Source organism: Desmodus rotundus, chromosome 7 (genome assembly GCF_022682495.2).
Source record: "Desmodus rotundus isolate HL8 chromosome 7, HLdesRot8A.1, whole genome shotgun sequence".
Taxonomy (NCBI): domain Eukaryota; kingdom Metazoa; phylum Chordata; class Mammalia; order Chiroptera; family Phyllostomidae; genus Desmodus; species Desmodus rotundus.
The window spans coordinates 97,629,611-97,655,283 of NC_071393.1; the positions used below are offsets into that span (position 1 = coordinate 97,629,611).

At 47.5% G+C, this 25,673-nt stretch overlaps 1 protein-coding gene and 1 pseudogene across 1 annotated transcript; one reads left to right on the forward strand and one right to left on the reverse strand.

The window, feature by feature from the left end:
- On the forward strand, positions 1 to 25,673 carry NOX5 (NADPH oxidase 5). The gene is given in 13 exon segments (XM_053928970.1): positions 1 to 120; positions 1,685 to 1,835; positions 6,021 to 6,273; positions 7,145 to 7,359; positions 7,362 to 7,399; positions 7,638 to 7,770; positions 11,701 to 11,843; positions 16,377 to 16,501; positions 16,791 to 16,875; positions 17,545 to 17,596; positions 17,599 to 17,637; positions 24,311 to 24,477; positions 25,542 to 25,673. Coding segments are annotated over 13 exon segments (1,653 nt in total).
- Positions 2,602 to 3,479, reverse strand: LOC112311923 (nucleophosmin pseudogene; annotated as a pseudogene).

Genomic DNA, 25,673 nt, shown 5'->3' on the forward strand with positions numbered 1-25,673 from the left:
ATGAGTGCCGAGGAGGATGCCAAATGGCTTCAGTGGGTGACACGCCAGTTTGAGACCATTGTGGGAGAACACCGGGTGATCAGCCTGCAGGAATTCAAAACAGCCCTGAATGTGAAAGAGGCAAGTGTCCACTCCGGAAGTGGGGGCTCTGCATTTATGGAGGACGAGTGATCTGGTTCCCAGGACACTGTGCCTCACGAGGGGTGAAAGTTTTCTTTGCGTTCTCTGGGTTTCCTCTGGGACTGAGGCCCCACTTCTAAGCAGAACTGGAGGGTTATTCTGTTTCTGTTACCAGGCAGGGTCCTTCCACCCCTCTTGGTAGCCATGCATCATACGATCTTCAAAACAACACATGAAGCTGGGATCTTGTCAAATACTAAGAAATATTGTTGATTTGATCTCACGGTGTCCACTAGCCTCATGCGTGGAGTTGATGTCGTGCTGTAAGCCTCCCTCCAGGAAATGAGCTTTCCTCACTGCCACACCAGTCTCAGTCCTCTGTCGGTTTTGTGGGTCCTCTGCCATCGCCACAACACCCTGCACGCCTGACAAGTAGTGGTGACATCAGAGCCAAACAGTGGGAGGGAGCCTGCAAATGACAACTTCTCTCCAGTTGTCCTCTGGCTGCCATCTGGTGGTGGCCTCTGTCCTTGATAAGGGCCAGCCCATGAGCATTTGATGCCCCTTTTTTGATCAGAGGGCACCTCACTTACTGGTACCTGGGATACTTCAAAGAACTCCAAATGCTCTACCTCCTTGGGTTGCAGTTATGGAGAGGGAAAAGAAGACCCGCCTAACCACATATTACCATCATAATAGGAGGCTGTAAAATGTTTTATGGTGAAGCACATTTCAGGATGGTAGAGAGTGATAAAGGCATTACTCAGTGGATCCGGAGGGAACGGAGTAGAGCCGAGGTAGGCTTGACCATGCACAACTAACTGCGTGCTTCACGCGAACTCATGGTTTCGTTAGGTCAGGCACAAAAGCCCAGCAGGCTTCTCTCTCTGCCTTGAGGGAAACACGCAGGGCACAGCATAGCTGGGACACTGATCCAGCCCATCTTCTTAATATCTGTCCAGTGCCTAATACCAGGCCTGGTAAGCAGGGGCTATGCAGGACATGATTGTTGAGTGAATGAATGAATGAATTGGCACTTAAGAACAAGCCTTAATTGTAGGCTGTAGGTAGCCTAAACACATAAAGGAGAAAACAAATGACATCTACTCTGTAAGCCCTTCCTGGGTTCACTGGTGGGCACACCCTAAAGGGGGTGGAAAAACCCGGGAGAGCCTGCAGGAGGACCCTATGTCTGACCCTTTTCCCATGTTGAGTGAGGGGCCACCAGATGTCTGGACTGCAGCAGGGCTGATGGGGGTGATGGCATGTAGGGACAGAGAGCCTACACAAATGGCCAGGCCCAGGGGCCAGACACAAGTCCATCCTCGCTGCAGGGCTCTGAATAGTTCTCCCCCTGCAGCGCAAACTTGCTCTCAGGAGGCTGGAAGGGCATGGACACTGCACCCTGGTGTGGCCTTGTGGGCGGATGACAACTAGAGCCCGCCCGAGTCCCATCACCCCACAATACACACATGTGCGCGCACACACACACATAGAGTGAATGAATTCAAAGCGCAGGCCCTGTGTCCATACTTGTGCTTGTCTCCACGCTTCTTGGCCACAGTCCTTCTTTGCTGAGGGATTCTTCACCCTGATTGACTCGGACAGAAGTGGCGCCATCACCCTCCAGGAGCTACAGGAAGGACTGACCCTGCTCATCCACCGCATCCCCATGGACAAACTCAAGTTCCTCTTCCAGGTGTATGACGTCGAAGGTAAGGGCTCTTTGTAGGGAAAGGGGGACTCAGTGGAAGGGGACAAAGGGAATCAGCCGGTCCCAATGCTGTGATCAACACAGGGCAGTTTTCCTCAGGTGAGGCTGATGTGTCTGCCTCCCCCCATCTTTCTATCTGGTCCCTGACTCCCACATACGGGGTGTGAGGGAGAAGGGGAGACTCTGGTCCAGGAGACAAATGCTCTCGATTCAGTGCCCTAGAAACTAGAACTTCCCTTTGTCTTTTTCTGTGTTTGAAAAAAATCCTTTGCTCTTTCCTTATAATAATAATTATACAAGCCCGCTGTAAACATTATAAACAATACAAAATGGCTTAAAGGAGAAAGCAAAAATTACCCATAATGTTTTTCTATACTGTCTTCTCACTGATCACACGCATACGTACCACACACACACATTTTTTAAACAAAATGAGATTATACTATACATGCTGCCTTCATCACTAAAAATATGAACATTTATTCATGAGAGACTATAAAGCTTTATAACATTATTTTTTATCGTAGCAGATATACACAACATTAAATTTACCACCTTAACCATTGTAAGTGTACGGTTCAACAGCATAAGTACATCCATATCGCTGCCCAGCCGTCACCACCGTCCATCCCCAGAACTTTTCGTTTTTCCAAACTGAAACTCTGGATTACATGTGTCAGTCACGGTAGGGAGGGTTCTCACTCTGCATTTTGAGGAGGACAGCCAGGAAATGAAATAAGATGGAAAATGTTAACAGACTGTGTAAACTATTTTCTTACAGAGACCGCCTCCACGGCCAGCGATCTTGCATGGCCTCCTGGTCACGCATCCGGAAGCAATTCTTCACGTAGCTGATGAACTTGCCTTCCACTTCGGGAAGTGGACCACCTTGTTCTACGCTTGCTTGCATTTTTGCTTTAATGTCTTCTACAGAACTAGGTCCTGTTAGTGTTTTTGGAGTTTTTTTCCTGATTTTTGAAGGATTCTAGACCTTTTGATCTTGGTGTGGATGGTTTTGAGTCTTTTCCATTCTAGTTTGATTTTTGTGCATTTTTTGGCTGGGGCATCTCATATGGATTAGATTCCTTTACTGGAGCTTTTTCATCAGCTTCCTCATCCTCAAAATCATCATTATCTTCTTCATCATTGTCATCTTCATCATCTTCTTCAGCAGCAAGTTTTACTTTTTTCTGTGGAAGCTTGCTACCGCTTCCAGGGGCAAAAGGCCTCCCAGACATATCCAGGAGTTTCACGACCTCCTCCTCTTCATCTTCTGACTCTGCATCTTCCTCCATGGCTACTAAGTGCTGTCCACTAACATGCACAGGCCCCAAACCACACTTCAACCAAGACCACAGGGGGTGCTATTTCAAAGTCACCGAGGGACACCGTTGTCGTGCAGACATTTTCAACATTGCCAGTGTCACTTTAATTGGCCTGCCTTCACAATTCCTGGCCTCTGCTTCAACAATGTGCAGCTCATTCTTCGCACCAGCCCCTAAACCGACTGTTCGTGGAGATAATTGGTGCTCATTTTCATCATTATCCACCTTCAATGATAATCTTTGTCAGCTTTGAGTTCACAACTGGGAGGACAGCTCTGGGGCCTCAGAGGGCTCCTGTCCATGTCCATCACATCTTCCATGGGGTGGCAGCGTGCACTTAGGTGGGAAAGAAGGTGGACAGAGATAAATGACTTCTGCAAAACAGACATGCAGGGCGGAGTCACACCCTATTTTCTGGTTGTTTTGTTGTTGTTTTCGATAATAGCCACCCTAGTATGTATGAAGTGGTAACTCAATGTAGTTACAGCATCAGTTTAGTGGCTGTGTCATATTCCACTGTACATATGTGATCCTATGTTCCATATGGCATAGTGTAGTTGTAAAGATCTCTGACCCTGAGGCCAGGTTGCTTAGGTTCAAATCCCAGGTCCACCAGTTACATACTCATGAAGTTGATCTGAGGTTTAAATTAGTTAACTAATTTAAATTAGTGTCTAGGACTGATTACTCTCTCTATAGGTTTCAGCTGTTGTTTATTATTATTTACTCAAACCCTATTACCAAAACAGAGAATTCCATTCTACATTACAAATGACACCGCAGTACATCCTGGTTTTTCCATCTTCAGTGACTTTGTAGCTTAAAGGGTTTCTGAAGGCCTGGAGTCGTCAGGACAAAGGGGGCTGAAATGGGAAAGAGGCACCTAATGAGACTGAAATGGTGAGTGAGGCCAGACTATGCTGGCCCCGGAGGCCATTGTTTGAAGTTTCAGTACAATAAGCAATGGGGAGCCATCAAAGACTTGAGCAGAGGACTCACAGGGCTGAATTTCCATCCTAAGAAGCTCAACCTACCTGCAGACTTGCAAGTGGGCAAGGCCTTCTGGCCTGTGGGGTTTCTTTCACTCCCATTCCCACCTGACTCATTCTAACCACACCTCATTCCTGGAACCTGCTCCCCAAGTTGGCCTGCCTGCCCACTCCATGGGCAGTTGACCATGCTGTTCCCTAGTATCCTCCTCAGACCCCGCTGCAGTATCATGGGACCCTCTTCATGAACTGCTTTCTGACCACCAAGCTCTGCTCACATGGATTTTTTGACAACCTCAGAGGGAGAGATTGGACTGTAACAGGAGGAAACAACACACTCCTCCTCTTGCAGATGAGGTGGGGAAGGAGACAGAGCAAGGCAGGGCAGGTGTAATGAGGTTTGTTGTTTTACAGTAAGCTCTAGAGGGCATTCCCTTCCAATGGCTCCCGTTTTCAATGAGCGCCTGGGAGGGGTTGACTGGTTGGGCGTGAAGGTGAGAAGTGGTCCTTGCCAATACCAGGAGTGACATTACCAGAGGAGCAGCAGAGGACTGCTGGGCAAGTTGCAGATCTTGCTGTGCCGGGGACCAAACAACTCCTGCCCTCTTGGGCAATTTTCTTGAGCAATGTTCACTTAGCTGCCCTGGTGCAGGAAAGGAGAAAACAGATGGTTGTATTCACCCAGGGATGGGATGTTTTTAGGGTCAGTGAAATAGAAGAACAGATGAGTAAGGAAGAAGAATGTGTACATGGTAATAACTGTGGAGGACTCTGGATTTGCAAATGGCCAAGGAGAGAATAGAGCTGGATGGATGAGAGGGTGTGAAGGGGGTTCGGGGAGGGACTGGAGCTCTGGCTGTGGTCTGAAACCTGTTGCATGGAGGCTCCTGACTAGGAAAGCTGAGGAGAGGAGGTGTGATGGAGAGGGATGTTAGACTCTACTCTGTAATATGATTACAGGCTTTTGCTTTGGCCCAAATGATGATCACAAAGCCTATAAGACTTTTCATTTATATGCAGTTACCTCCTTTTAGATACTGTGTTAAGTACTTTGTAATTAAATCACTCATCCTTGAACATAATTAATTCTGAAAGGGAGGATTTATTACCCCCCCTTTTGAGATGAACGAAATAATGCTCACTACTCTGAAGGACTTACAGCTCGCCCTCACACAGGTAGAAAGGGGCAGAAGCATGTGTGTCCATATCCAAAGTGGCCAACAAATCGCTAATCAAGGGTCCTGCTGTTTTTGAAGAATAAAAGTATATGTGGGAAAAATGCCCCAAATCTCATCTTAGTTGATAGTTTTGGCTTCCTTTTCACATCACTTCACTCGCGTTCACATACGGCCACACGCAGGATGAGTACCCCAGCCATGGCCTCTCGGGACACATGGATGAGCAGAGCCTGCCACAAGTTGGGGAACAACAGGGACCTCACCCCTCACCACCACCTCATACAATTTGCCTCTGGATAGTTGAGACTGTGGGCACATGGCGCCTCATAGATTAAGCAAGCAAGTGTATCTTTTGTGCAGTTGGTCTTGGATGTTGAGTGGTTCTTAAAGAGGAGGCTGCAGACCCTGCAGCCAGGCATGCATCAAGGCCAAAGACTCTCCATGCTTGGGCTGGGGTTTATCTCTGCTGAGCTTGACAATAGGAAGTCATGGAGGGTTTGTGAGCTGAGGGTGACACATGTCCTTTGTCTGTCTGGTCTATACCTTGAAAGCGGATTGGTTGGCAGGAACACCGAGTCGGTGAACAGGAAAAGGTCACTGCTCTATGCAATGACTGAGCAGGGCAGGGGTGTCTGCAGATCAGAGTAGGGTCCGGGAGCAGGACCCCACTTGGCTTCATCCTCTGTTGAGACAGGCAATGGCTCTATCCACGCGGATGAGCGGAGCACGGTTCTCCAGTCGTGCCTGCAGGAGAGCTCCGTCTCCCTGCCAGATGAGAAGCTACAACAGCTGACGCTGGCGCTCTTCGAGTTTGCGGACAAGGACTGCGGCGGCAATATCACCTTCGAGGAGCTCTGACCTGAGCTGCAGCGCTTCCCCGGGGTCATGGAGAACCTATCAGGTATTTCCCTATCTCTGGCACTGCAGGTGTCAACTTCAGACTCCAGGTGTGAAGAGTGGCCTGAACTCCCCAGCAATCCCTCAGCCCCGCCTCAAATCAACCCCGCCCCGCCCCGCCCCGCCCCAATCCAACCCAGCCCAGTCTTGCCCACTTTTTCGCAGAGGACAGCTGTAGTCATGCCTCCATTTTCTATACTGTCTCTTCAGAATCAACTCACAGTATGAAGCATCCACTATGTGCTGGCATTTTACAATTATAACTGTGCATTCTATAGCACTGGTATACTTCTTACAAAAGGAAATTAAAGTTATTTCACCTGAAGTAACATACCTACTAGGATCACACAAGTAATTAGCAAAGGCAGTCATTTACTCAACTTGGATGAGCAGCTGCTGTGTACCAGGCGCTGTTCTGAATGAGGGCATCGCCCTGTGGGGCTGCATTCCAGAGGGAGAGACACGGAATTCATACCAATAAACAGATACATGAAGCAGAGAAGTACAAATGTAAAGGGGGCTGTGGAGAAATAATGCAAATAGGATGTAACAGACCATTTTCTCCCAAGCTCTGAATAGTGCCAGTTGTGTAGTTTATTCTTTTGGTGTATTATTAGCTTTCTTGTGGGTTATTTAACACAACACATTTCAGACTCTTTCATCCTTTTCAATTCCCGGTTTTTGTTTTTGTTTTCTTTCAATTGGGAAGGAAGGAGAGGTAATAACAATAGTCACAGATGTGGCATCAGACAGACCAGCATTCCAATCCAGCTTCACCTGACTGTGTGATTGTAATCGAGTCTCTTGTCCTCTGTTTCCTACTGTGAAAGGAGGCTGGCCTGCTTGCCACAAGGCTCCAGAGAGTTGGTGGGCTGCAGTGGGGTCTCCGTCACAACCCACATGGGTTCCTCCCCTCCCCAGCCGGGTTCCTCCCACCACATCCCTCTTTCGCAGTGCTGCCCACTGGTTGACGCCCCCCACCACCCAGCGGCGCCTTCACCTTCTTTGCCCACTGACTTCTGCCTGCTGGCACAATCACCGCAGCCTGTTACTCTGCCTGGCAACCTACGTGGGCCTCCACGTACTGCTCTTCGCACTGGCAGCTAGTGCTCACCGGGCCCTCAGCATCAGTGTCATGGTGGCCAATGCCTCCACTTCGCCTGCAGCTTCATTGCGGTAGGGATCCGAGGCACAATGCGGGGGAGCAGGCAGGGGGATTGATGTAGGCTCCTCATAGACTAAACAACCCACAGTGGACACCTGGAGTGCCAGGGCAGGATGGCATCTTAGAAATCAGGGTGAATACTCCATGGTGGAGACTGAGGCCCAGACAGGGGCAGTGACTTGTCCATAGTCACACAACACATGAATAACAGTGTTGGCATTTTTGTGTCCTTTACTGTGTACCAATCAGGGTGCTAAGCACTTTCCATTTGATCTTCACAAGCAAACTATGGTGGATCTGGAGGGGGTGGAACTGGATCCAGGGCAGGGCTTCAACCAGAGAGATCTTTCAAGAGCCTTGAATGCCAGACTAAGGAGTCAATGTGATTGATCCTCTTGGCCAGGGAGTGAGGTCACCAAGTGTTTTTGTACACTGCTACAGTGAAAACAAAACAAAGACCCTTCCAATAACGCAGTATATGCTCACTTACTTATAATTATATATATGCCCTGTTATCATTAGCCAATACAATTATGGTACAATATAACAATAAGGCAGGGTTCATTTTTTTAAAAATTATATTTCATTGTTTATGCTATTACAGTTGTCCCAATTTCCCCACCTTTGCCTCCCCTCCACACAGCCCGCCCACACCAACAATTCCCACACCATTGTCCATGGGTCATGCATATATGTTCCTTGACTACACTATTCCCTATACTGTACTTTACATCCCCATGACTATTCTGTAACTACCAATTTGTACTTCTTAATCCCTTCACCCTCTCATCCATCCCCCCCAATCCTCCCTCCCATCTGGCAACCATCAAAACATTCTCTGCATCTATGATTCTGTTTCTGTTCTGCTTGTTTATTTTGTTTGTTAGATTCAATTGTTGATAGATTTGTATTTATTGCCATTTTATCATTCACATTTTTGATCTTCTTCTAAAAGAAGACCCTTTAACATTTCATATAATACCCATTTGGTGGTGATGAACTCCTTTAGCTTTCTCTTGTCTGGGAAGCTCTTTATCTGTCCTTTGATTCTAAATGATAGAATTTCTGGTAGAGCAATCTTGGTTGTAGGTTCTTGCTTTTCATCACTTTGAATGTTTCTTGCCAATCCCTTCTAGAGTGCAAAGCTTCTTTTGAGAAATCAGATGACAGTCTTATGGGCACTCCCTTGTAGGTAACTGATTTTCTCTTGCTGCTTTTAAGATTCTCTCTTTGTCTTTAACACTGGCATTTTCATTACAATGTGTCTTGGTGTGGGCCTCTTTGAGTTCATCTTGTTTGGGACTCTGTGTTTCCTGGACTTGTCTGTCTATTTCCTTCACCAAGTTAGGGAAGTTTTCTCTCATTATTTTTCAAATAGGTTTCCAATTTCTTGCTCTCTTCTCCTTCTGTCCCCCCCCACCCCGATATGAAAATGTTGGTGTGCTTGAAGTCGTCCCAGAAGATGCGTATACTGTCCTCATTTTTTAAAATTCTTTTTTCTTTTTGCTGTTCTGATTGGTTGTTTTTTGCTTCCTTACATTCCATATCACTAATTTGATTCTCAGCTTCATCCTCTCCACTGTTCATTCCCTGTTAATTGTTCTGTATTTCAATTAGTTCATCATTCGTTTCTGGCTGGATCCTTTTTATGCTATTGAGGTTTTCACTAAGTTCATTGAGCTTCCTTATAACCAGTGTTTTGAACTCTGCATTTATTAGATTGCTTGTCTCCATTTTTTTTTTAGTTTGTTTTCTGTAATTTTGATCTGTTTTTTCATTTGGGCCATGTTTCTTCATTTCCTCATTTTGCCAGCCTACTTGTGTTTCTATGTATTAGGTAGAGCTGATATGCCACCCAGGTAGAGTGGCCTAAGGTATTAGATGTCCTGTAGGGTCCAGTGGCACATCCTCCCCTTTTACCCAAGCTGGCTACTCAAGGTGCACACCCTTGTGGGCTATGTATACCCTCCTGTTATAGTTGAGCCTTGATTGCTGTTGGCACATACAAGATCAGCCACATCCTGTATTCTGTCTGGGGTCATATAGCATAAGCTACAAAATAATCTGTAGATGGGCTTGGAGGTGCCCAGGTGAGGCCAAGCTGTGAACCAAGGCCAGATGGTGCTAGTGCTGGGTCTGGGGTGACTTAGCACTTGAAGCCATATTCTGCTTGTTTGAGAGAGTTTAGGAAAATCTGAAGCCTGGGCTAAGATAAGCCATTGGTATGGAAAAGCCACCGGAAACAGCTTGGGTGGGCCCAAAAGTTGGGTGGGCCAGAAGCTCAGGGAATCATCAAGGTGGGGCAAACAGTGTGAGACAGGTTGGTGGAGTCTCAGTTATGGCGCCCACCTGCTCTATAGCTCTGTGGGTTGAAGACTCAGAAAATGAACAATGGCCTCTGCCAGCATTTCTGTCTAGGCAAAAGCTGCCTCCCAGCTCTCACCCTGATGCCAGACAACTCATTTCCTCCCCATATGTCTCTGATACCTTTCAATCTGCCCCTGCACTGGAGCTCAGAGGTAGTGAGTCCAAGTAAGTCTGTGTGTGAGCCCTTTAAGATAAACTGCCTGGGACTCTAGAAGTTTCTGTCTTCCACAGCCTCAAAGCCCACTAGTTTTTACAGGCAAAAGTTATGGAGACTTACCTTCCTCACACTGGAACCCTGGGCTGGGGGGCCCAGTGTGGGGCTGGGACCTGTCACTCCTGAGACATTCCTCCTGGTTTTTACCTGCCACACATGGGTGTGGGACCAGCCCATTGGTTGTGTGGGAAGGCAAGCTATGTTTACCTACACAGACATCTGTCCTAAGTTTGGTGTCTGAGGATGGCTGGCCCACCAAAATTCCAATCTATGCATGTGGATCAAGATCTCTGGTTGCAAGAGCAGCTGCACTGGCTCTCTTCCCTGAAAGAAGTTGCTGAGGCCCAATCTGGCCAGCATGTACTCTGCCGCCAGGAGCAGGGCCATTCTACCACCAGCCCAGTCAGTGCAGACTTGCTCGCTCCTGCTGCGCCCTGCCTCCGCCCGGGCCTTGGCCCAACCCCAAGCTTCATTTTTTTTTTAAAGTAGAAAGCCAAAGAGAGTTTTTTTAAATTAATTAATTTATTTATTTAGAGGGGAAGGGAGGAGAAGGAGAGAGAAAGAAACATCAACGGGTGAGAGAAACATCGATTGGTTGCCTCTCGCACACATCCCAACAGGGGACCAGGCCAGCAACCCAGGCATGAGCCCTGACTGGGAATTGAACTGGTGATGTTCCACTTTGCTGAATGACACTCAGCCAACTGAACCACACTATTCAGAGCAGCAGTGGTTCATTTTTAATGGTCAGGAATGTACATCTCCAGTCCAAACACTCTTCTTCTTTTTTTCCTTCTTTCAAAGATTTTATTTATTTATTTTAGACAGAGGGGAAGGGAGGGAAAAAGGGAGAGATACATCAATGTGTGGTGACCTCTTGTGTGCCCCCTACTGGAGACCCGGCCCGCAACCCAGGCATGTGCCCTGATTATGAATCCAACTGGCAACCCTTTGGTTCGCAGGCCAGCACTCAATCCGTTGAGCCACACAAGCCAGGGCACACATTTGGTTTTTTTAAATATTTTGATAACTTTCTCATTACAATTGGTTTCATTTATAATGCCTGTGTATGTTACTTTATCTATTGAAAAACTTAGTTTGAGAAGTCTATTCAGTGCCTTCACAAAACTGCCAAAACAGTCCATGGCTTAAAAGAAAAGAAAAAAAAAAGGAGATCTCTTAGGGGCCTCCACACTCTAATGCTGTGGATTCTCTCTGGTCCCCTCAGCAGAAGGATGGCCGCCCCCCCCCCCCACCTTCCCACCAGTCATCCACTTAACAGAGAACCTTAGTAAGCACCTGCTACATTCCAGGCACTGCGTGAAATAGAAGTCATTCATCCCATCTATTAAACACTGAGTGCAAATCCATTAACAGGCACCTGGCTGAATGTAGGAGGGAAACGATCCCCTCCTTGGTGAGACCCTGGCCTGATGGAGAAGGCAGGGACTCCACCCCTAGGGAGCTCCTAGTGTGTTCAGGGCAGCTGTGACCCCTGCCTTGGCAGAGGAGACTGAACCCTTATTGTGTAGGCTTGGATTGACTCCATTGAGAAAATTTGCAAGGGAGAGATCAGATCTTCATGTCCTGTGGCTGTGGCTGCTGGTTTGGATCTGAGGAAGGACATTCAGCCCAGGACCTGAGAAGCAGACACCCGGGCCCAATCTCTCGGATGAGATTCCCACTGGAGTCCAGCACTGACATCCCCGCCCCCATCCATCTCTTGTTCAGACACCATCTGGCTGCACATCCGGTCAGAAGGCCAGTGGACAAACAGGCTCTACACGTCCTTCAAGGCTTCAGACCCAGTGCACTGTGACTCTAAGAGGCTGTCAAGGAGTTTGAGAATGAGAAGGAGCCAGGGGAGGCCCCAGGTAGGTGGCTGTGGGGAAGGAAGCATCCACCACGGAGGCCAACCCATGGGGACCAAGATGCCTTCTTCCCTGTTGGTGGGTGCCGATCACTGAGCAACAGTGTGTACATTGGCTGAGCGGCAGGGCAGCGTGGGGGACAAGGCAGCTGAGCACTGTGTGATGCAAGAACCTCCTTGAAGCTTGACCCCCAGGTCCTCCCCAGACCATGTTCTCTGTTAGAAAGTAGGAGATAATGAAAAGAGAGGGGAAATTGAGCTCAGGAAAACTCACCTCAATGTCTGCTCCAGCACTTTCTAACTGTGTGGCCATGCGCCCACCCTTTAATCTTGCTGAGCCTCAGGCTGTTCATTTATGAATTGGGGGTAATTCCCATCTTTCCCTTCCCTTTCTCACACGGTTCTTTTAAGGACCAATGGAATGAATGACTGTAAAGTATCGAGTGAACTGGGCTGCATGGCCCAGGCGACCATTCATTATCACCATCAACACCATCAGCATTAGCATCAGCATTGATGTCTTTTGAGCCCCAGTGAAACCCACAAAGCTGACAAGTGCCTGGGGTGAATACAGTGCCTGTATTCCTCAGTGCCTGGAGTGGAAGAATACATAGAGGTCAGAGCAGCACCTGAGGAGGTCAGAATAGATGAAGGAGGCTGAGGATGCCTGCAACTTAGTGGGCTGTACCACCAGGCTGGGAGACCGGCTCCTATGTGGAACCCTGCTGATCAGAAGAAGAGAAGCCCCAGGGCTGACTCAGCCCTGCCTTGCGCTAGAAGAATTTCAAGTCCAGTGGGAAAGCCAGGTGGAATCCTGCCTGGCCAGACCACAGGACCCCTCTAGAATGCTGCCAAGAGCAAAGCTTTAGGAAATGGAGGGCTAGGTAGAAACGAGAGAGCGTTCTCTGCTGTTAATCAGGGATACTTCCTGAAGGAGGAAGCTGACTTCCGAAACCAGGAGAGCCATGGCGCACAGGGAATCGTGACAACCTGTGTTTCCTTGGGGCCTTAAGCATTTCTGGCAAGGAAGTTGGCACATCTTTCTGGTGGGAAGTCTGGCCGTATGTGCAGTATGCCCACTGGCCCCCCAGTTCCATCTTTAGGGATTTACCCTAAAAAAGCTCATTGGACAGGTGCACAAGAAGTATGTTCATCACCTTGCTCATTCATTCTTTTAGCAAACATGTATTGGACACAGCACCTACTGTTTTCCAAGTACTGTTCTAGATGCCAAAGATACATCAGTAAGCAAGACAGACACAGTCATTGCTTACATTCTGAAGAGACAGACAATTACCCAACAAAATAGATACTGTATCAGATGATAATAAATATTATGAGGAAAATAAATCAGGGTAAAGAAGTGATTTTCAACCTTTTTCATCTCATGGCATGCATAAGCTAATTACTAAATTCTGCGGCACATCAAAAAATATACTTTTTGCCATTCTGACAAAAATAGCTATAATTTTGATTGATTTACAAAGAATAATAATTTTAGTAATTACCTACCTTTTTTGTTCCAAAGTGACTTTAACAAATATTAGGTACCTATACTTGTATATGAGGATATCTGGCACCAAGAATTAACCAATCAGATGCAACCTTATTATGGGACATGACCAATAAGATGCAGCTCTTTCATACGACCTGTACATTTATGGTTCAAGACAGGGCGTTCATACTGACGGCTATTGTTGTGTTGGCTGTTGTCATTGTTTTATGTGACAGTCTGAATAGTCAGGTGTTGCATGTTTTAATAATTCTTGCAGCACACCGGTTGAAAATCACTGGGGTAAAGTACAGAATGGAAAATGTGCAATTTTATGTATGGTAGTTGTTAACAATAATGAAGAAATGAGAATAATCAGAATTTCACAATAGGGAAGTAGCTAAGTAAGTTGCTAATCACCCTTATAATGGAACAGTAGGTCACCTAAACAAAGATAAGCACTGGGAAGCGTGGAAAGCCAGTCAAGATGTAAAACGTGGAAAAGCCGGGTCACAAAGCAGTACGTTCCACTTACGTAAAAGTGTGTGTGAGAGAGAGAGTGAGCGAGAGTCTGGAAGGACACGGAGAAAATGTTTAGCGAAGTTATATCGTCTGATTCAGGTACTTTTTTACTTTATTCATTAACGTCCTGTAATATCAATCTTTAAAACTAATGTATTAATTTTGTGATTTAAATAATGAAGCAATGCCCATTTTGAAACCGAACAGGGATTGCAACCCCAGCCCGACTACGCCAAGGCCTCGGCACAGGGACCAGGGGCTTCCAACAAGGATGTCACAGTGGAACTGACATCCTAGGGGCATGAGGGTACTCCGTGGCAGGAGGACGAGGGCCTGGGGCAGGATGGGACAAAGGACAGAATCAGGTACAGTGGGGAGCCTCCACCAGCAAACGGGGTCTGGTAAGGCTAAGGAAGCTGGGCTAGAGGCTGGAGAGCCAGCGGTTTGTCTCCCCAAGAATGGCGGGTCAGTGGAACTTGGAAGGGAGGTCCTTAAGGCTAGTCACATTCAGGGAGCACCGCACATTTCACGGTGTTTCTGCAGCTGGTCGTCTGCCTCCCACCTTTGTAGCTGTTGCCATATTCACTTCCCACCGGTAGCATTTCCTACCTAACATTTCTCTTTATATCCCAATATTACTTTAAACTTAATTGCATTTAAAAAGGACTCTCTTGATGGCTCTTGTTAGCGGGAAACTAGTGTCCTGTGCCATAAACAGAAGGTAGCTCTAAAAGTAAAAACAATGAAAACCAGTGTTATTAGAGCCTTGCCAGATGTTTCTGCCTGCCAAGGCTTGGAGCCCGAAGCTGCACTCCACTGTTCTGCCCGTGTTTGTTCGTTCTCTCTCTCTCTTTCTCTCTCTCTCTCTCACTTTGTTAAAAGAAAAAAAAAAAAAAGACAAGGGATTAGTACGTGTTAAAGACATAGAAAGTATAATGTAAGGCTTTCTCTCTGCAATCAGAAGGATTTTAGAAAGTTGAAAGGCGTAGGTCTCTCGCAGCACACTTCCACTGCTGAAGCCACGGTAACTAGTTCACGTCTAACACCGTGGGGATCGCAACAGTCTCCCCAGCTAAAGGAGTGGCGTGGGGGAATGTCAAGAACACTGGACAGGCGGGAGACCCAGGCTCTGCCCCGAGCTTGGGAAGAATCGGGGGACTCATTGGTACACTCTCAGACTCGGCTGTGAAATGAGGGATTGGCCTGGATGAATGGGATGGTCACTCCTAACTCTGCCTTTTGGCCCCAGAGAGGAAATTATCACAGGGCCCTGTAGCCTGTTTGTGGGTCTGCTTCCTTTATCTTCCGGAATCTGAACTCAACAAATCTAGTCTGACTGTGTGCCCTTGCTCAGGCCTGGAGGAGTCAAGCTGGCTTGCTCCCTGTCCCCAGGTGGTGCTCGGTCAGGCTGGCCCCTGGCTTTTCTGTCTGGTTCAGCTGGGCAGTGGTTTGAAGAGGAGGGGCAACCACTTCCAGGGAACTGGACACTGAAGGATGCAGAGCAGTTTGTCAGCGGGGGCAGAGGAAACACTGTTCTAGGCTGAGGGAAAAGAATGTCCAATCCCTGACGGGTGTGGCTGTTCGTTGGGCATTGTCCCGCAAAGAGAAAGGTTGCTAGTTCGATTTCCAGTCAGGGCACAGGCCTGGGTTGAGGGTACAGTTCCCCCACCCTGGTTGGGGAGCATTTGAGAGGCAACCGGTCAATGTTTCTCTTTTGTGTTGATGTTTCTCTCCCTCTCTTTCTCCATCCCTTCCCCTCTGTCTAAAAATAAAATAAATCTTTTAAAAATGTTCAAGGCCGGGGACTTGTCTATAGACATGAAACTGGGGGTGAGTGTCACCAAACGCAGACCTCGGTGGGAGCCCAGATGGCAGTAGTTACACCAGGAATCAACAGACACCACAATCAGAAGTTTTGGTGGTGATGTTGAAAAGTGAATTTTCCAGAACACCACCAATGTTCTCCCTTTGAAGGGCTCTGTGCTCCCTGGAATGGTTGGGGCAGAAAAGACAATCCCCTTTTTGTAAAGTTGCTCAGACCGGCAAGGGCTAGGAAGCCTCTGAGAGGTGCCTGATGTGCCCACTCCCAGAGACCCACAGTCACTACTGGACTCCTCGCAGGTGTCTGAGCTGTCCCCTGGGAACCATCAAGGAAACATCAAGGAAAGTGGTTCCAGAAGACCCTGCCCCCACCTGCCAGCAGGGAAGGCTTGCTGTGGCCCTCAGTGCCCAAGTCCCGCAAGTCGCCGTGGGCTGACTTCCAGGTGTCCAGATGATGGAACCAAGCCCCCTGTCTGAGCTGCACGCAGTGGTGCTGTGTGACCCTGCTCCCATCAGCTCTGCATTCCGGCGTCCTAGGGCTCTCCCAGACGAGAGCTCAGAGTACAGGAGTAGGAGCCTCTTAGACCTGGGTCCCAGGCCAGAAGAGGACAGCCTGCGTGTAAAGGGCATCCTGAAGTCTCGGGGTCCAGCTCTCCTCACACCCACTCACCCCCTCTTTCCTCCAACCTCTCCGGTGCGCAGTGCTACATCAATGGCCCTTATGGAACCCCTGCCCGCAGGATCTTTGCCTCTGAGCACGCTATGCTGATCGGGGCGGGCATTGGCATCACCCCCTTTGCTTCCATCCTGCAGAGCATCACGTACAGGTGGGTGAACAGGTCGTGGTCCCAGCCTGCTTCCTGGGGCAGAGTCCCGAAAGAGCCCTCCCCTTTTCTCTCCCCCTCCTCCCTCCCTTCTCTCACCTGTCTCCCTCTCCCCTTCTCTCTCTCTCCTCCCCTACTCCTCCAGCCTCTTTTTTGGGACTCATCTCCCTCCTTCCTCATAGGACGGGTTCTGTCACTCCCCCTCCCTCCCTGTTCCCTGCACTGTTCTCTGGGTCTTGAAAAGTCTCCTACTCACCCCACATTCAAAACTCCCTGCCTCACCTCCCCTAAGGTACCAGAAGAGAAAGCGCATTTGCCCCAACTGTCAGCACTCCTGGATGGAGTGCATCCAGGACGACGACATAAAGCTCCACAAGGTGAGCATGTCCTCACATAGGCAGGCCTGGGCCCTGTCCCAGGGACGCCACCTGGAACAGCAGCCAGGCCCTCCTGTGCCAAGGTAGGGGAGGGACAGATGACTTCTCCCCTGCTGGGGTCTGCTGGTCCCCACACTGCCCCCAGTGCTCCACATTCTCCTAAGTGTCCAGGCTGCCCCCTACCATCACCCCTTGTTGCCTCTGAGAGATGTCCTGAGACAGCATCTCATTAGACACCGAGGAGCTTGAAAGTCAGGCAGCCTGGATTCAGCTGCAGCCATGATGCTTACTAACATCACCTGGTCGTGGTCTTAAAAATGAAAATGTTTGCCTCTTGAACATTTATTATTTTGACTGGGCCACTTCCAACAATCCCTTTAAAAATAAGTCATGTTTTCCTGGCTGTCCCCTGTTTAAGATCTCAGAACACTGCTTGCTGTAATAAGAGAGTATTATAGAAAAACCTGACCCAGCAGTTAGGAACCTGGGTTCTGGTCCTTTGCCGCTCGGGACTGGTCAAGGCTCCTCCCTCTGTGAGCCTCGGCTCCCCCTCTGTTCAAAGGGGAGGAGCATGTGTCCCTGCTCACACCAGGGTGGCCTCGGAGACCACAGATGTGAGCATGGGGTCAGGTAGGCCCTGACCCAGAACCGAAGGGCCCCTCTCCCTAGGTGGACTTCATCTGGACCAACCGACACCAGCGGCCTTTCCACTGGTTTGTCAGCCCAAACTGGAGATGGACCAGGCCCAGGAGACTCAAGAGGGTAGGAGAGGGATGGGGCCCCAGGGGGTGGGCGCGAGGCAGGGGGTCCAGGGTCAGGGTCTTTGTGAGAAGGTGTTTAGGTTATTTCATTTCTATCAAAAATACAGGGGAGAGAGGGTTCCTTTTATTTCCTACTTAAATGTAACATTTTGTGAAACAAAAACTAAAGGAGGAAAAAGTCATTTAGAATCATATCCAGCTATCCAGACTATTCCAGCTCTTAAAGGATTTCCTATTGGTATTTTCTTCTTATTCACAGCTTATAAAAATGTATGCCCTTCTTTTTTTCTAATTTCTCTTTTTCATTACATTTCTTTCCTTTTCTTTTTTTTAAATCCTTACCTGAAGATATGTTTTATTGATTTTTAGAGAGAGAGGAAGTGGGAGAAAGAAAGAGAAAGAAACATCTATCAGTTGCCTCCCACATGAGCCCCGACCAGGGACTGAATGAACAGCCTGGGAATGTGCCCGGATCAGGGTCAAACCCACAACCTTGGGTGTACAGAACGACTCTAACCAACTGAGCCACCCAGCCAGGGCTCACTACGTTTCTTTTAATACAAAGTGAGCACTTGTTAAAAATTTAGATTTCCAGCCCTAACTGGTGTGGTTCAGTGCGTTTGGCATTGTCCCCAAAAGGGAAAGGTCACTGGGTCAATTCCTGGTCAGGGCCTAAGCCTGGGTTGCAGGCCTGGTCCCCCCCATCGGGGGCATGTGAGAGGCAACCTGTCGTGTTGCACTGGTACATTGATATTTCTCTCCCTCTCTTTCTCCCTTCTTTCCACTTTCTCTACGCTAGATAAATAAATAAATAATCTTTTTAAACAATTTAGATTTCCAGGCCTCACCAGCGATCTTCCAAAGCAGTTCCTCTGGGCGAGGGTCCCAGAACATATACCTTAACAGAGCTCTCAGATGGCTCTTATTCATCCCTTTTAAAAAAAAGTTTTCCTAGGGATAATTTACATACAATAAAATTCATCAGTACAATTGTACAATGAATATAATGACATTTCGATGAGTGTGTGTAGTTGTGTGACCGTCGGCACAATCGAAACAGGAAGCATCTCTACTACCCCCCAGAAGTTCTCTCATCCCACTTTGCATCAACTCCCTCGCCCCCGACTGGTCCTCAGCAACCACTGATCTGCTTTGTCTCACTGTAGTTTCTAGAATTTCATATAAATGGAATCATGTCATATGTAGTCTTTTTTGTGTGTTACTTCTTTCACTGAACATATCTTTGAGATTTATCCACATCGTTGCTCGTACCAATAAGTGGTTAATCCCTTTCATTGCTGAGTAGTGTTTTATTTTACGATATATCACAATCTGTTTTTCCATCCATGAGTTGATGGATATTAGAGTTGTTTTCACTTTTTGGCTATTTTACATAAAACTGCTATAGATGTGTGCATATAAGTTCTTGTGTGGGCGTATGTTTCCATCTCTCTGGGATAATATTTAGATGTGGGATTGCTGGGTATGTGTTTATGGAGAAACTGCCCAACTGTTTTCCAAAGTGACCGTGCCATTTTGCATTTCCATCGGCAATGGATGGGAGTTCCGGTTGCTCCACACCTCACCAAGATTTGATGTGGGTGGTCTTTTTAATTTTAGCTGTTCTCGTGGGTGTGTAGTGGAATCTTGGTGTGCTCATAATTTGCATTTCTCTAATAACTAATGATATGGAACGCATTTTCATGTTCTTACTTGTTGTCTGGATATCTTTGTAAAGTTTCAAATATTTAGTCCGCTCTTTAAATCCGGATGTTTGTCTTCTTTTTATTAAGTTGCAAGCGTCGTCTCCGTAGCCTGGAGACAGGCTCACGCTCAGGCGTGTGTCTCACAGACTCTTCTCCCCAGTCTGCTGTTCGTCTTTTCATTTTCTTACACTGTCTTTTGAAGCACAAAGTGTTCAAGTGATCAATTCTTAAGTTCTGCATGCCTCTTTTGGTCCTATCTAAAAATCTTTGCTTTACCCAAGTCACGAGTATTTTCTCCTTTGTTTCCTCCTAAAAATGTCATCATTTTAGCTCTTCATTTACACGAGCGTCACAGTGAGTTCGGCAAGGTCAGGGTATAAGGTCAATATGCAAAAATCAGTTGTATCACTATTTACTAACAACATATGATTTGTAATTGAAAATTTTTAAATAAAAATTTCAAAAAATATGAAACACTTAAGGATAAGTGTAGCAAAATATGGGCAAGATCTGAACACCAAAAACTACAAAACACTTCTGAGAAGTGGTTTTCTTCGCATTTCTTATATTTGGATTCATTAAACTTCTTGCACATATGGGCTTATAGTTTTCATATGGATACATTCCAGCCGTTCTTTCTTCACATTTTTCTCTCTTCATTTTCCTTCCTGCCACTTGCATCACCCAGATCTTAGGCAGTTGATGTTCCACAGGTCTCTGACACTGTTCTTTTTTATTTTCCCCTTTCAATCTGGCCTTCATTTTGGGTAGTTTCCCTTTCTATGTTTTCAAGGTCACTGCTCTTTTCTTCTGCAGCACCTTTCCTATCATTCCCATTCGAATCAAACTTTGAGCAGTTTTTTAAAAAAAATGTGTATTGAGTAGCTGATACTAAAATTTATTTGGAAAACCAAGGGACCTTAAATATCTGTTAATCCTATTCAGTGAGCTTGTATTTTTTCTTCTCTAGAAGTTCCATTTGGGTCTCTTATGTCTTCCATCTCTCTCCTCATCATAGCTGCTTTGTTTTGATTTTACATTCTCATATTTGTGAAACATATTTGTCTACGCCCATCACACCTGTTGTTCCTTGGTCTGTTTCTAATTACTGAGTTTCTCCTTGTTATGAACGGCGTTCTGCTCCTTGCATGCCCGGTCATTTTCTATTGGATGCTGGGCATTGGGGATTGCATGCTGCTGTATCCTGGATTTTGTGGTATTTCTTTAAATAGTATTTAGTTTGTTCTGGCGCACAGGTACATTATTTAGGATAATTTGGATCCTCTCAAGACTTTCATTCAACTTCAGTTGGTATAGTGAGCCCGAGCAGACCTGACTGTGGGACTAATTTAGCCCCGGTACTAAGACCCCACACCTCTGAGGACTCTGCCTACTGCCCTGGGTATTACGAGGTCTCCCCACTCAGGCTGGTGGAAGCCCAAATTACCCCCAACTCTGTTTGAGCTCCAGGTACTGTCCAGCCTAGTGTTTTCTGGAAATTTTCTTTCACACATGTACAGATTGACGCTTAGCCAAAGGCTGAGGGGAAACTTTATGCACATTTCCAGAGCCAGGTCCCTCCCTGACTCCCTCTGTTCCTCCCTTTCTCTTTCTCTTCTTCCTTCCCCCTATCTCTCTGCCGTTCCCCTTTTCCGGTTTTGTGCCTGTGTGTTCCAGTTGTCTGGGCCTCGTTGAACCCCCGTTTCTGTCTCCTCACTCGGTGAGACCAGCTCCAGGCTGGGGCGACTGCAGGGCTCACTTCATTTGCTCTGTTGCCAGCTGCAGTCCTGCAGTACCTGTTCACCGTGGTTTTGTGTATTTTGTCCATCGTTTAAGGTGAGAAAGTACATACGGTTCTTCTTACTCCGACGTACACGTTCAATGTACAGAACCAGTTGGTAGAAATGAACACATGAATAAACATATATATTTATTGGGATTGAAGGTTCAATATTTTCCTGATGCAGTGGCAATAAAAACACTTAAAGAGCTATCTAAGATAAACATCTTAGCCTATATGAGTTCTTTTACTGTGTGGTCCCTCCTTTTATACTTTCATCGAAAATGAATGTTCCAAATGCCCTCCTCCGTTCCCTGCAGTCTGCCCCCACCCCACCCAATGTACATACTGCATTTTTTACTAAACCAGTGCTTAGCATGTATGACAACATGCTTCTCTGAGTTACATCATTACCTTCATGGGAATCTTTGGGGCATACTGAGGTTTTGTCCTGCATTCTAAAGTTAACCTGTTAGCTTCATTTTTTGTTTCATTTTGCCTTCCTTGTGGAATATCTTATTCAGGGACAAATATCTTTAGATATGTTTCTAACTTCAAGAGAATTGGTGTTTTTTTTTATGCTGGTTGAATTCATTGGAATTAGATCTTACTTGGCTGTTTAATTATCACAAGGTTGCTGTGAGTAAATTGAAATTCCTATAATAAACATAGTTTATAAGTTTAAGTAATCAAACATAGTTTTCTACAAGAAACATTCAAACAGAAGTAATTTACTATAACAAACATTCAAAGCCTTAAAGCCCAAGTCAACAGTCTTTGGAAGATAACTATTAAGCCTTAGAATGTTACAGGAAATCTCCTTGCCCTTTCTTGTAAATAACATTATAGCAAATATTTATATAGTATCCACTTTGTTCTAAATGGTCTTATGTATATTAATTCATTATAGAGTGGATTTCATGATGACAAGAGATGGAAAAAGTATAGATTTAATTTAAATTTCTAGTTACTGGTGTGTAAGTATTTGCTGTTTGCTTCTTCCCGATCTGTGTAAACGAAGGGTAAGCATTAACCCAGTGCTTTCTGTTCTCAAGGTCGCTTGAGGCAAATTTCCACCCAGGTTTCTCATTAACTGCAGCTGAAACTTGTGGCCTCTGATTTGAATTTGAATTTTGATTTTACATGAAAGTTTGAGTTAAAGAATGTGTGACTTATTTTTAATTTTTGTAGCTTAAGCTTCAGTCCTTCTGTTTGGTTGGAAATCTTTATCCCTCGCTAGCTGAGAAGCTTGGGCACATTTTTACCTGCTTTGCCTCAGTTTCTTCGCCTGAAGAATACGGCTATGACTTGTACCCATCTCATAGAACTGCTGTGAGGATTAAGTGAGATATCACCTGTGCAGCACTTACAACAGTGGCTGGAGCTTAATAACTGCTCAATAAATTTAGTAGTAATAGTAGTAATGGCAATAGTAACTGGTCAATAAACTTAATGGTGGTAGAAGTAGTAACTACTCAATAAATTTAGCAATAGCAGTGGTAGTAGTATTTAATAGCTATTAATGAGTGATACAGTTAGTGGTTTGCCACAAATTATTTAACCAAGCTCCTACTACTAACCATTTTGTTTATTTCTGATTCTCCACTATCATAGGTAAAGCTGTTATTAGTATGTACATGCACGTAGTTTTTTCTCCTTCCGTGGATGATTTCCTTAGAAGAGCGTTGCAGAAATGGGATGAGTGTCTCAGTCTCATCTGGTTTGGAGAGGGTGAAACACTGTCAGGTCAGATCTTTCTCCTCCCTCTCCACAGTGTCTACTCATCTCTTGTCTTACCTCTCTCCAGGGTGAGGTGACTGACTGCAGGAGGGAGAAGAAGGACAGGGCTTCCTCAGGCAGGCATCCCTTATAGCACCTTGCCCTCCCCCCCACACCTCCCAGCACTGCTCAAGTTCACTGCTATGGGAAATAAAATGTGGTATCCCTTCTAAGGCCATTTGCATTTAAACAGCAGCCAAGACCTTAAGCCAAAGAGAAACTGGGCTACTGGAGCCACATGAAACAGTCAAGAGCTAGTTGAGAACTGCATGAAGGAGGAAGATGCAGGGCTCACTGGCCCATGAATCCAGCCACCCAGATCGCGCCCTGCCACTTCTGACTTTGCACGGATGCAGGGTCTGAGGCAGCACCTGCCAGAGCGGCACACGTGGAAAATGGTAACGCTTGTATGCCATGTCCAGGAAAACGGAGGAAGGAGCCCGAACACAGAGCTGCCCACCTGGGCCTCTCATTGCTCTGAGGGCTGAAGGGTGAGCACCCAGCTAACCTGTCCCATTGCAGGCATATAACTGAGGGTGCTCAGACCTATTGGTCTCTGTGTTGCCAGCCTGCGCCCTGTCTCTTTGGCTCTCTGACTACCGTTTCTGAAACGCTGTTTCCATCCTGTCACACCCGGCTCAGATACCCTCTGCCTCCCCCCATTCCCTAGCTGGGCTTTCAAGACCTTCAGCACGCTAGCCTCAGTGTCCAACCCCATCTGCTGCTCCTGTTCAAGGGCCCTCTGCTCCAGCCAGGCAGTCCCCTCATGCCCCACAATCACCGCATTTATTCCAGCCTCTCGTCCTTGGCTCACACCACTTCCCCTTCTTGGGCTGCCTTCCTTTCATCTCTTCTTTGAACCTTGCCTGTCTTGCAAGACCTAACCCAGTCCCCGCCCTCCCAGGAGGCAGCTCTGTCTGCTCCAGCCCTTCCCTGGACATGCCCTCTGATCCACTCACGTGACTTCTGATCCACTCACTCAACCCCTGGCCCTTTGGTCCCAGTTACCTTCTCATGCGTGCGTGCCTTGTGTCCCCAGCCCGACCGAGCGGGCACCATGTGGAATGGAAGGGTGCACACTTCAGAGCCCAAGGACTGCCATGCTGCCCTGGGATTCATTCCCCTCTGGAACTGGAACTCCTGGGTGATTGTAAGGCTCATGTTGGATAACGGATAAAAAACAACCTGTGCTTGCCCGTGCACAGGGTGGGTCCAGCTCAAGCAGAGAGCATCACTCCTCTCTACCGCACCGGTCACATGGGGGTCCTGGGTGAACACGGTGGCTGCAGGTGTGAGTTCCAAGCCCTCTTGGTGTCTCTCTAATCCCCAGGGCGAGGTGGCTGACATTCTACCCTGTCCCCATCACTGCTGCTGGCCCTTCAGTGTCACCCTCTCCTCCCACCACATAGGCCGCTTCCTGGAGCTGCACATGTACTTGACCTCTGCGCTGGGCAAGAATGACATTAAGGCCATTGGCCTGCACATGGCTCTCGACCTTGTGGCCAAGAAAGAGAAGAAGGACTCTATCACGGGCCTGCAGACATGCACCCAGCCTGGGTGGCCAGACTGGAACAAGGTGAAGGCCAGCTGGAGCCATGTAGCCTGCAGGGACGAGTGGGGCTGAGAGCCTGAAGTGGGGGCCGGCTAGACTAGGGCCAAACAGCCAGTGGCAACGCATTAGGCCGGCATCTGGAGTCCAGCCAGTATCTCAGGGCTAGACCAGTGGAAGGGGGCCTACTTTGGGTCCATTGCTGGCTCGCTTTGTCCATCATTGGCTTCAGTTTCCCCATCTGTTTAGAGAGGAAGTTAGCCTATATGGCCTCCAAGTCCTCTCCCAGCCCTGATTCCTACAAACCAGAGTCAGCTGGCCCAAACGGACAGCATCCCGGTCTTATCCCTTCCTGGTACAAATGCAGGAACTGAGTCCCAGGGCCATCAAAGAGTTTGCAGCTTTCCTACTTTATTTCTCAGATTGGTTTCATTATTGTTCTCTCCTGTGCTTACCAACTGGAGTCTAGAGTGCCACAAAATGACCCAGAAGTACTGCTTTCAAATGCTGTAGATAACCCAGGCCTGGGTGGTGAGAGCTGAGAAGGGAACAGGATGCCAGTGGAGCTTGGGCACCAAAGAGGACTTTCTGCAAAGGCGATTCTTAAGCAGAGTTTGGGGTGGAAAAGGGACCCCACGGTGGTGGGGGGTCTAACTTCAGGGAAGAGACATTTCACTGGGGGCACGTGGCCAGCTGGGGGCCGGCCTGAGGTCCAGGCAGTCGGGATCGGCACGCCGTGCAGGGCTCTGTCACGGCCCGGCCCACCAGCCCGGCCGTTAGTGTGGTGCAAACCTCCCCACAGACACAGCTCCTCGGGTGAGGGCCTGGGTCTTACGCTTTTCCTGGCCCACCCCTCCCTGGGGTCTGGGTCAGGGTATGGGGGGAGCAAGTGCCTCCTAGAGGAATGGCTGCATGTTGGACTTTCTGCTCTGAAGAGAAGCAACTGACTCTTGGCATTCCTCATGGGGACAGATGGCCATCGCTGCCGCTGCCAACCCATTACACTGTCAGCTTCAGATGGGTGTGCCACTGGGTGGGCCCACGGTCCCACCTCTCCTCACTCAGCTCTTCCCCAACCCCATGGACTCCAGGTGTTCCAGAAAGTGGCCGTGGAGAATAAGGGCAGGGTGCAGGTCTTCTTCTGCGGCTCCCCAGCCCTGGCCAAGGTGCTCAGGGTCCACCGTGAGCAGTTCGGCTTCAGATGCTTCCAAGAGAACTTCTAG